At 34.2% G+C, this 12,899-nt stretch overlaps 1 protein-coding gene across 1 annotated transcript; it reads right to left on the minus strand.

The window, feature by feature from the left end:
- Positions 1-5,231: 5,231 nt before the first annotated feature.
- LOC124370388 lies at positions 5,232-12,171 on the minus strand. Its single transcript, XM_046828673.1, has 5 exons — positions 12,074-12,171; positions 9,258-9,392; positions 5,812-5,873; positions 5,596-5,685; positions 5,232-5,380 (listed from the first exon to the last, which is right to left on the minus strand). The coding sequence occupies exons 1-5, from the start codon at positions 12,169-12,171 to the stop codon at positions 5,232-5,234; spliced, it is 534 nt and encodes a 177-aa protein (XP_046684629.1).
- Between the last annotated feature and the right edge of the window lie 728 nt (positions 12,172-12,899).

The following is a 12,899-nucleotide window of genomic DNA, read 5'->3' on the forward strand; positions in this document are numbered from 1 at the left end:
CCTTAGACACGACGGGGATAGTTTAATTACTAATAAATGTGTACACATATTTTAAATTACACTCACATTTTATTCGACCTTTTCATCTAAATTTGCTAGTGGCATGTACATTAACAAAAATATATATCAACGCAACTCAGTTTTAGGATATATATATATATATATATAATATATATATATATATATATATGTATGTATGTGTGTGTGTGTTTGTGTGTGTGTGTGTGCGCGTGCGCGCGCGTGTGTGTTCAAGTTCAAGTTCAAAAACGTTTATTTTCTTGTAATATAGAAAAGACATACATATTCCATGAGTTCTGTTGAACTCGCGCGGAATAATTTTTATACTAAAACGTACTTAAGAAACAATCAGTTTGGCATGTGATCTATGCTATGTAGCTATTCTTCTATACAAACTAACATAATTCACAAATGTTCTTAATTTTATCTTTTTTAAAATTGTAATGAGCAAATCCCAAATCGCACAGTGTAACCATGAACCATCTAATATTACCAATGTTATTCAATATGAAATTTAAATATAATATAAAATAAAATAACATTGACCAACTAATAAGAAATTTAAATATATGAATTATTAAATAAATAAATAAGTATTGTATATATATATATATATGTATGTATGTATATAAATAACAATAAAATAGAAATAGAAATAACAAGAAACAAATTACTTAAAATTCAGGAAATTCCAGCAGACAATAGGGCTGGACACCGGTCTGGGCACACAAACCCGAACACACGTTACCCAATCCCAAATTACTCGGTTACAAATAACAGCGGAACATAATGAAAGCAACAACAATAAAAAATACCTAAATAAAGACAACAAAACAGCTGAATGAAACAACAAGTAATAGAAACAATTAAACATAAAAAAATAAACACATTACCAACGTTATAGTTGTTACCGCAACAGTTACAAAATGTACTGTATCAAGCAATACTAGAATGGAACAACAAGAAATAGAATATACAAACAAACAATAACTAAAGTAGAATATACAAACAATAACTAAAATAGATTATATAAACAATAACAACAATACAAAATAAATATAAACAATAACAAACATGTGAAGCGAAAGGTACTATTATAAAACAGGAAAGAAGAAGTATAACAATACTTATACATATAAATTAAATTCCTACTTAATGTCTATACATTAATGCCATCATTTACAAATTGCTTTTGCTTTCATTTTAACTTTCGGTTTACTGTCATAGGTGACACTAATTCCCAAACTTCCTTATCATTCCATTGTAAAAACTCCTTCCCCTTATAACAGAACTGTCTACGGCTTATATCTTTAAAAAATTATTCAAGTTTTAAAGTGATCGTATTTGCAGCTCTCGTCCTTACAGTGAATTTCTTAATCTCGAAGGTACTCAGAAACTTATGAACATGCATTAAACATGACAATGTATAAAGTTTTTTCGAATGTTAAAATATTAGTTTTGTAAAAATAAGTAAGTTAATCTTTCAGTTTTTTTAATAAAATATATTGTTCTAAGAGCAAGTCTCTGAGTCATTACAAGAGGCTGCAAAACAGTAGGATAACGTAACTCCAAAATGTATAATACCAAATCTTAACGTACTCTCAAACCCGTGATAAATACAGCTGTCTCAGATGTTCACTCTTCAAGAAATTCCTGATGAAGTAAAGAGAATAATTGACTTTTGTTAGCTTTGACGTCAAATATTTCACATGTTGGTGCCATTTCAACTTATCATCAATATACAAGCCCAAGTATTTAACTGAATCTACAATTTCAATTTTTGAACAAGAACATTTATATAAATACTGATGTCCGTGACACATTAAGTCAAATTCATTTCTCAAATTTTCCTTAGGTATATCAGTGTCGAAAAATATAACGCACTTAGATTTGGAGTTATTGATTAACAATTTGTTACTAATAAGCCATTGGGAAATTTGTTTAATGTCTTCATTTATTTTCATTTTTAGAGATTAAACGATTTGAGGCTGAACATACCAGGGTAGTATCATCTGCATAAGCAATTATTTCTGAATTTAACTTCATTTCCAATAAGTCATTTTTTTACAGGTTAAACAATAATGGTCCCAAAACACCCCCCTGTGCCACCCCATAATTAAGCTCCATTAATTCGCTATATTCCTGCCGAATCTTCACACATTGCTTCCTCCCAGCACAAAAAGATCTTAATAAAGTTAAAGCTGGTCCCCTTATTCCATACTTTTTTTAAGTTTATTTCACAATATTTCAATATCAACCACATCAAAAGCCTTCTGAAAATCCAGATATAAAGCTAGAGTTAAATTTCTTTTTTCAAAGGATGACACAATGGTATAGACATGACGCTCCACAGCTAGATCAGTTCCCCTGTTTGGTAAAAATCCATACTGGTTCTTTGAAAATATATTATTATTTAAGAGGAATTGTAATAATTTATTTTTTATAAGCATCTCAAAAAGCTTAGCCATTGTATTTATTAGAGTGATGGGACGATACGACATTACAAGTTTGCTATATCCGGCTTTAAAAATCGGCACCACTACACCTACTTTAAAACTGTTAGGGAATTTTCCTTGTTTCAACGACTTATTGAATATGCTGTATAGCAGTGGAATAAAAACATTGCTATTTTTCTTAATATTAATAATAATAATATTGTCCAAACCACAACTTTTCTTGTTTTTTGCGTTAATAAGAACCGTACTAATATCTGATTGACTTACATTAAAATTATTTAGAACATTATTAAACTTAAAATCCAACTCTTTGTCTAAAAACAAATCCTCACCGAAAGCTTGATATTTTAGTTCGCCCACAACATTTGCAAAGTATTTATTAAAATAGTTTGCCACCATTTTCTCGTTATTTGTCACTTCCGTGTTAATGCCATTCATATGTATAACTGACAAGGACTTTTTTTGTTTATTCATAATATTCCTAACAATAGACCAATATTGCTTTGTGTTATCTTTATTTCTTTCAACAAGAGAAGAGAAGTAATTAATTTTAGCGTTTTTTATCTCCTTAGTCACTAATTTAGTTAAAGTTTTGTACTGCAATTTAACATGTAAGTTATGATAGTTTCTAGCATACGTTATGTATAACTCGTTTTTCCTGTTTACTAAATTAATTAGATCATAAGTAATCCAAGGATTTCGTTTTTTTAAATTTCCCCTTGTTTTTCTTTAGCACACATGACCTATCATAACAATTATTATATATCCTGTAAAATTCTGATGCACTTTCATCAAAATCATTGCAGTTTATGCACATTGTCCCAGTCAGCAAATTTTAGTTGACGACTCAGCATATTTTCATCCAAGACCTTATAAAATTTATTTTGAAATCCCTGACTATGTTCATGCAATTTATTTATTGCAATATACACAGTCACGGCGCAGTGATCAGTTATACCAAATATTTCTACATTACATTTAAAAACATATCTGCTTTGAGTTTCTAATTAAAACATGATCTAGACATGACCTTGTATTATTTTATAACTCCTTTGGGAACATCTATCTATATAATTTTTTAAACCCATATGAAGCAAGTATGCTCAAGTATTGCGGCTCAGAACCGGTATCCTTTAAAGTACAAATATTCATATAACCGACAATAACAGTAGGATCATTATCATGCTGTAACAATTCTATAAAACTATCTTTAAATTGGTTGAACGTATATCTACATGAGCGATACATTGCATACAAAGAAAGTCTGCAGTTAGAGCCCACTGTACAATCAAACAGGAGAGCGATGTGCACTATCTCTGCAGTAGGAAGGGCCGTTAGCTGATAAGAGTAGCCAAGTCGCTTGTCCACGTAGAGAGCCACTCCACCAGCCTGATTTTCCAGTCTAGGTTGCATCAACATGTCGTAACCCGAAATCTGATAGCGATCCTATTCCCCTGACTTTATCCATATTTCAGCTAAGATTATAATATGATATTTGTTACTTTGTCCATTCAAATGCACCATCAACTCGTCAAAATGTTTTTCTTATGCTACGAATGTTTAAGTGGAATATTTGTAATTTTCCTTGAAATTTATGTTTGACTGAAACACATACAATTAAAACTAAATTTTATAGTAACATAAACAAAACAGCAACAGGAAGTCTGCCAACGAATTTAAAGTCCTTACCCTTCAACAGAATTTAAAAGTCTGTCAACATCACCGAGAGTTTTAATCTGTATAATTTTGTCATTTTGTGACGCACTTTTTCTGACAAAAATCTTACCATCCTGTGTGTGTGTGTGTGTGTGTGTGTGTGTGTGTGTGTGTGTGTGTGTGTGTGTGTGTGTGTGTGTGTGTGTGTGTGTGTGTGTGTGTGTGTGTGTGTGTGTGTGTGTGTGTGTGTGTGTGTGTGTGTGTGTGTGTGTGTGTGTGTGTGTGTGTGTGTGTGTAGATGGAATACATACGGAAACTTTCCTGAATATCTGTCACGTGGTTTAAAAACAATATGTGATTTTATATACGGTTTTATTTTAATCCTTTGCGTGTTAATACTGTTAAATATACTTCCCACAAGTTATGGATTATAACAAACACTCTAAAGTAGGTTTAAAATTTTAAATATTTATTATAGGTCTCAATGCGGAAAATAATATCAGTAATAAATCTTGCAGAATACGTTTTACAAGTTGCTTACTTTAAATAAGGCCACTAACACATTGTTAGCTTTATTATTATGACATTAACTCATATAAGGGAAGACCGTATCTTAAGGGGCGCACTCTCGAGGGGCGTTACGACTATTAAATACAAATAATTTTTTTATATCTCTTGCAGATTTTAACTTACATAAACAATGCAACACACGTATTTTCTATTCGTCCTGTGCACCTCAAATGTAGTTGTTGGTATATAAGTACACACACAAATATAATCGAATGAAGAATGAAGTTTTAGGATATCTAGATGTCATATTTAGAAATTATATATTGTTGTAATTTTAAATCCTTTGCATAGTAATACAAAATATATGTTCCTTCCATAAAGTATTGGAGAACAACCAATAACCCAGAGCAGGTTATAAGTGTAAATATTTATCTCAAATCTCATTGCAGCCAAATATATCAGTAACTTCTGCAGAATATGTTTGAACACAAGGATAGTAAAATAAAGCCATTTATATTAGTTAAGCTTTATTATTGTGACCAAAACTCGCATACTGAAGGGCAGTATCCTGAGGACTCCCAACATGATCAGCTAAGGGCAGTCTGTAGGAACAACAACACCATCATTCAAGTTAAGTTTGTTCAGTATCGCCATGGCCGACTGTATAGAGTCTGACTGCAGCTTGTTGTTCTTGTCGTAATTGAGCACTCTAATCATCACGCCAGCGGTGTAACTGCCCTCTGGAATTCAACATTGTAGATTGTTACAAATTAGAATAAATTGTGGCAGCCGCTATAGTCTGATAGTCTAGTGGGGGATCGTCTGAATCCCACCTCCAAAACCCCGTGCCAATAATTAATGCCAGATTTATATAAATAAATAAAATTACTGATAAATCTCATATATGGTGCAATACAACTGGTGAAATATATGAGACTGACTACTACACACCCACCTTCTGTAAAATAAGTGTCACATTCGTACAGCCCATAGACACCATTCCTCAAGAAGAACACCTGAAGGTGCATTTCTGAATATGGTGGTTCTGTTGACAAAAAAGGTTTTAGTTTTATATAATGTACAAAGTATATTACAATTATTAGGGTCTTCCAATTACCTTCTACTAAGTTTTTTAACAAATCTGTATTTACATAATGACTCATCAGCTTACCAATAACTGTTACAATAGCTGGTACCTCCATCACGATGTCGTAATTCACAACTACATTAGTCCTGCAAAAAGGATACTGTTACAATTATATATTAGCGCAATATTGTTTGGGATATATTTATATCTTAAGTTTAGTTCTTATTAAGATATTCTCGTAATGAAATATATAATAGTAAAGATTAGTGAATTTAAATCGAAATTCGTTATTAAATCTAAAGTTCATTGTATTGAAATACTTTCCTGATCCTTCTCATCATTTTAATTATATATTTTATAATTTTATAATGTTTTATATTTCCCAATCGAAATCATCTCGGTGGATGTTCTTTCTAAAAGTGACTGCTTTTAACTCTACGAAGTGGTTTCTTGAACACTTTACAGCTTTACATCTGTTATAAGGTTTCATATCACATTGCCAGTTAATGTGAATGTTGACGTGGGCGTGACGCTATCCCAAACACTACTCCTTGAAATATGGAGTCATGGTATTGTGTATAGATAGAAATTTTGGCAACGAAGGAGCTCAAAATGATCTCAGACCAAGGGCGGATCCAGAGGGGGGGCGCGAGGGGCGCGCGCCCCCCCCTCGGTAGTCACAAATTCAAATTTTTGTTTGTTTATAAAAGATTTAAGCTTAAAGTAATACTATATTGTTCGTTAGTAAAGGGTGCTTTCATCGGCCACACTATTCGTAATTGGTACTGTCGGTGTTTCAAACATACATTTTGTACTTAAGATTGTAGATTTAATTCGTGTATGAGTAGAGGGGAGGTGGTAACAGTGCGTATGATCACCGGAAGGGGTGGGGGAGCGGTGCGTGCGCATGAGTCGTCCTATACAAGGAACCACCAGAGAGTGCAGTTGGCGGCGACCAATAGAATGGACTGGCCTGCGCGACGTTGCCACACAACTGCCGCTGGCCGCGCGGCACGGCTGGGCGCATTGTGGCTGATAAACCGCTGCGCTGTCACAACTAGCACTGATACTGAACATTTAAAAACTTATCAGTATAATTGAAAAACAATATTTAAAATGCGTTGACAGTTTGCTATATTATATTTAAATTACTTGTATAGTTTATTAATGTTATTACAAACTAACTATCGATTAAAACAAACAAATCGTCCCGTCAGTTAGTCAGAGTAAAGTACTTACTTATTTCCATACGATACAACAATCTTTTCAGTGATTTTAAACGATTACTAAACACACACAAAATTAATATACATGTTGCTTATATTGGACACTGCATGACGAAAAGTTGTCAACGACAGTTTTTTGAAAAAGTTGTAAACGTTGTAAATAATACGTCGTTCTCCACTACGTAGGGGTTTTTTCACTACCGCTCTTACTTCCGGATGGCTGTACACTTGAACAAACATCATCACACTCCATTTTATCCAAATAAGGAATCACAATAACAAGTATATTACAATTTAATGACACTACACAGAAAATAATCGGTACACTTATAATAGCTACCAATAAACAACACTTAAAAACACGAAAACGTTCACCAACAGTAAAATTTTGCACAAAATAATATACGCGTACTGGAATTGAAGAGAATGCAGTATTTTCAACCGCCAGTGATTAAGCGACAATAGGCACTGACTGACGGTCAGAGACCGAAAGGAGGAAGGGGGTGTTTCTTGGAAACAGTATGACTCATCCGTCTGGTATTACCACCACTGCTGGCTGGTGCGGCTTTTGTTTACAGGTATTTCACCCGTTTTCCTCCACATTTTCACTCGTCTGACATCATCTATTATGTACTGTGTTCAAATTTCATTGGATGTTATAGAAAACCGTTACTTTAGAATTTTATAAGAAAGTGCATTCATATTATAAAAAAACTCGTGCTGTATGATTTTTCAACTATGGCCAGTTTAAATATTTAAATCACCCACGTGTGAAAACAATTTTACATAACACAGATTCAAGACTATTAATAGCCAGGTAGGAAAAATGCTTTCAAATGGTTATAAATTTATGAGAACCGAAGATGCGTAAACAAAACCGTTGCGGCAACAATTCCCACCGTTATGTACTGAATAAGTATATTTATGCAAAAGAATATATATTTCAGATGTATTTGATAACTTTCTTACCAAATTGAAAATCCATTTAACATAACATGATTATACTATGCAAACATGTAATGCCTTATTATATATCAGTGATAATGGCATTATCTATCTGTTTAAAAACGGGAAATTAACATTTTTTTGCGGTATTTTTATGTTTTCTTTATAATTTATATTTCGGCTAAAGATTTTAATCATACGATCTTCGATATGAGTAATATAATACAATAATTTATTTCAATCCATTTAAACTCAACATGGAAATAAGCTACAGAGATGTACTTTTTTTTTAAATGACCGTAAAATTACATTTTGTAATACGTAGTTAATTAATTCAAGACAGCTCTAACATTTCTTTCGAGCGTAACGGTTAAGTATTTAAGAACGCTGGACTCGCGCGGCTTGTGGTTACAGCGGGGAACAAGTTTGGCAACGTCGCTCAGTTCTCGTTGGCCGCTCCAAAGTCACGGGCAAAATAGGCTCCTCCCTCAACTGCACTCTCTTGTGGTTTTTCGTATAGTCCCGCCCGCCCCAACGATAGGCCTACACCACACCGCCTACTACGGCCACTCAGTTGATTCAGTGCGTACGTTCGTGAATATCGTGAAGTACCCGTTCGCTTGTGTTTAATAGCTTTTTGAGTGTTAACAGATTTTTGTGCAATATGGATCGTTATCTTGTTAAAAGACCAAAGTTAGACAGTGAAGTTCCTTCTTCAAATGTTGAGGTTTCCACCCAGCATGAGGTTACAGACGTGCCGCTGCCACCACAATCGGCGCCATCATCCTCCAATTCACAAGTTAGTATCTCCGAAAACATGTGCTCTTTCGACATCGGGTCTCACATTAACAACATCTCTAAGATGAGTGACCATACTAAGTATAGTATTTTTACTAATCATTGGAAGCCTAAAAAGGACTTTAAGTTTCCTACATCCTCTCATGTAAAACGAGGACGGGAAGAACAAAGAAAAGCTAATATTGGCCATTTTGAAAAGTATCCATGGTTAGTTTTTTCAGAAGCTAAGCAAGGGCTATTTTGTAAATTTTGTGCAGTACTATGCCATCAAAAGCTAGTTGGAGGACAGCATACAGTTTCTTTAAAGAAATTAGTTACTGAACCTCTACAGAAATATGCTAAAACTCTCAGGCAAGGACGGCGATTTCGAAAGTAACGCAGCGACACAATATCACAAAGATGCTGAAATTGACGCCAAACATTTTATATCTGTTTTTGAAAACCCTGAGGGAGAAATTCTTAATTTGTTAAACGAAAATAGGAAGGCCCAAACCATGCAGAATCGTGCAAGGCTTGTGCCAATAATTAAAACTATTTTGTTGCATGGTAGGCAGAACATACCCCTTAGAGGTCATAGGGATGATGGCAGTTTGATTGAAGTTGGAGATGATCCAGTACAAAATGACGGCAATTTCAGGGCACTTTTGCGATTTAGAATAGATAGCGGGGATGTTCAGCTTGAAGATCATTTGAAGTCTGCAGGAGCAAACGCCACTTACATCAGCAAGACAACAGCTAACTGCCTTATAAAATGTTGTTCTGATGAAATTTTGGAAGTGATAACTCAACGAGTATCAGAAGCTAAATATTATAGCATAATATTTGACGAATCAACAGATGCGTCTCATACTTCTCAGCTAAGCCTTAGTTTACGTTACCTGTATAACAATGCTATAAGAGAAGACTTTGTAGGTTTTGTTGATCTCCACGGTACGGGTACGAACTATTCTGATCAAGAAGTTGAACCTGTTATCACGGGGGAGGTTTTAGGACAGTCTGTGCTGAAATTCATGCAACAGCTTGGTTTGAACATGAATAACTGTGTAGGGATCGGTTGTGATGGATGCTCTGTCAATATGTCTGACATGCGAGGAGCAGTGACAGAAATTAAAAAAATTGCCATAAACAGCACCTTATGTGGCTGCAGTAATCATGCATTGAATTTGGCTATTTCAAAGTGCAATAAAGTCCAAAGCGTGAGAAATGCAGTAGGCACTGTAAAAGAGATTTCTAGATTTTTCACCTCCTCGGCCAAACGGAACTCTATTTTGAAAAAAGTACTGGGACATCAAATGAGAGGATATTGTGAGACCCGTTGGGTAGAACGGCATGAATCAATTTTTGAGTTTACAGAAGACCTAACAAAAATAGCCGAGGCACTTAAAATTGTCTCAAAGTGGAATGATAGCTCAACAGCAAGCAAAGCAAATTGCTTATTGTGCTCTATCTCCACTTGCGAGTTTATAATAACTATGCATTGTCTTAGTGATATAACGGATGCAACCTGTGTTCTTAGTAAATATCTTCAGTCAGAAACCATAGACTTGTGTTCAGCAAGAGACAAAGTAATGCACACAATAAAAGTACTTCAGAATAAAAGGCAAAATCCTGATCAATTCTTTTCTCTGATTTTCAATACTGCTGAAAAGACTATGGAGTCTATGGGCATAGAAGTTCGTATTCCAAGAATTGTGGGACAGCAAGTAAATAGACCAAACTACCCCTCAACGTCCAGTGACAGTCGGGAATGTACAATACAACATTGGAAAAAATCCGCATACATAACAATCCTGGATAACATTATTGCAGATATGACAGATAGATTTTCAAGCGATTCACTGGAGTGTTATATGCTGAACCTAACCGTTCCGACAAAACTTGGACAAAATAGTGGATATGAAATCTAGTTTTGAGCCCATATGTATGAAGTATTGCAGTTTAGTGTCATTGAACAAAAACACGATGCTACTGAAACTTATGAACAAAGTATGCTCCCTCAAGAACATTCCTAATTATAATGAATTTAAGACTATAACTAAAGCAATGAAATGTTTTGAAGCATTAAATGAAAACAGCTACCCTCTTCTAAGGGCTTTGGTACAAATTCTGCTTACTCTTCCAATTTCAATAGGTAAGTAATTTTGTTTATACTATTTTTTCAAAATTATTTATTAGCAGATAATTTCTAAAACCAGTAAAACTAATAGTATTTTCTTAAATCGTGTGGTTGTTAGTAAAAAGTATTTTTTTCATTGGTATGAAACATTTGACCTTTTTTGCCAATCTGTTAGAACTTATTGTTTTTTTCCAACAGCAACGGCAGCAGAACGATCTTTTTCAACTCTGAGAAAAATTGAAGTCATGGATCAGAACAAGGATGGCAGAGGATAGGTTGACTGGACTCGCTCTGCTAAACGTGCACAGGGACATCGAAGTATGCCCCGAAAAAGTCATTAACAGATTTGCAAGCCAAAAAAACAGAAGACTCGATTTTGTACTTTAAAGATAAAATTTTGTATTTTTACAACTTTTGTCAGATTATATACAGTTTATTGGAAATATTACATTGTTTTCATTTATCACTTTAGCCCTTTTTTTCATTAGTATACAATAATAACATTATATGTCAAATTACAGAGCTTTGACTACCAACATGAATCATATGTGTAAAAAATCTCCCAAAATCTCAGACCGCCCCCCCCTCACAAAAATCCTGGATCCGCCCTTGTCTCAGACACGCCTAGACTAACAATATTGTGTAATATACAGGAATAGGTATTCTCGTTGCCTTTTCGGGAGCTCTTTGAGTGCAATATGCAATACGATGTTTTAGATAGCCTACAGATCTCTAAGCACGGTAGAGCAACCAAGTTTTCTATGCATAAAGTAAATATGAAAGGAATGGTTTAATTTGCCTATAATATACTAATATTTGGCTTTAAAATAATTAGTATATGGCGCTGTCTATAGAGCATATAATCATTGAAGGATATGAGAAATTGGTTTATGTAAAAACAGAAAGGGTTGCTTTATTTAAATTGTGTAAAAATAACATTTAGTGATTTTCTTTGTGAAGTTCTTAAAATTAAAAAACGTTAATAATGCACATTTTATCATGTAATGGAATCAATTATTTCTAAGCGATATTAGAAGACAGCAGCCAATTAATCTTATTATCGTTTGGGGAGAGACAATATTTTAGGGTTACAGGCACAAAAGGTCCTTTTAGAACAAAGTGTATAGCCCAAGATGTTTTTCTCAGATAAATATGTAATTAAAACTTAATTAAATGTACGGACCATATGGTGCAAAACATAGAATAATACATTTAAGCACGTACATTAAAGATCTGTTTCTCACGATCTACTTAAAAGTACTCACTTGTTGTTGTAGTACCAATAGTCGGTGGTTGATACTCCATCCTTGCCGACCACTGTCTGGTAGCAGGAGAGACCTTTGAGAGCATCACCGCCATGTAGGCCTGGTTGAGCCTCTACCAGAGCGGGCGAGATGTAGACTGTGGTCAGTTTCCCTGCCATCCACTGTAACATTTTTTATTTTGTCCTAGAGATATGTCTTAAGATATGGAAAATCCATCTTGCTTATAACAGTTACGTAAGATGGGACGTTAATGTCATCACGGTCATGATGTCTATTGAAAATGCAAGGTATAGTAAAACATACACCACGTCAAGTTGCAACCTACGCTGAGGTTAGATGTATAGTTTTCATGTTTACAGATCATTTCATTCCGATAGTCCTGCACGAGTTACTAAGATAGATTTTAATTTTTTTCTATAAAATAAACATCATGATTGTTATACCCGTGAAGAGAGACATTTCTCCTTGTGAAAACAAATTCTCAAAAATTAAAATGATGTAGAATATACGGGTTGTCTTAAAAGTCCCATCCTTCCCAATTGTAGCTTTATTAAGATTAGAGATGGAGTGATTTCAGTTAGGGGATGTTTCTATTTCTTATATGGTTATTTTTTCCTCGCTCCCCAAAAATGGGATATTTTGGGATTCGGTAAAAACCTTTAAATAAGAAATCCTAATAATTGATACTCAGTCCCAGTTACTGGGGCAAAGTGGACTGAAAGTGTCTTCAATAATAACTGGTATCCTGTAAAAAATGGCATAGCAAAACCAAATGTTGATATTCCTGGGACTTTCTACTGGGGCTTCGGTCCAAACAATACA

Source organism: Homalodisca vitripennis, unplaced genomic scaffold, assembly GCF_021130785.1.
Source record: "Homalodisca vitripennis isolate AUS2020 unplaced genomic scaffold, UT_GWSS_2.1 ScUCBcl_123;HRSCAF=1265, whole genome shotgun sequence".
Classification (NCBI taxonomy): domain Eukaryota; kingdom Metazoa; phylum Arthropoda; class Insecta; order Hemiptera; family Cicadellidae; genus Homalodisca; species Homalodisca vitripennis.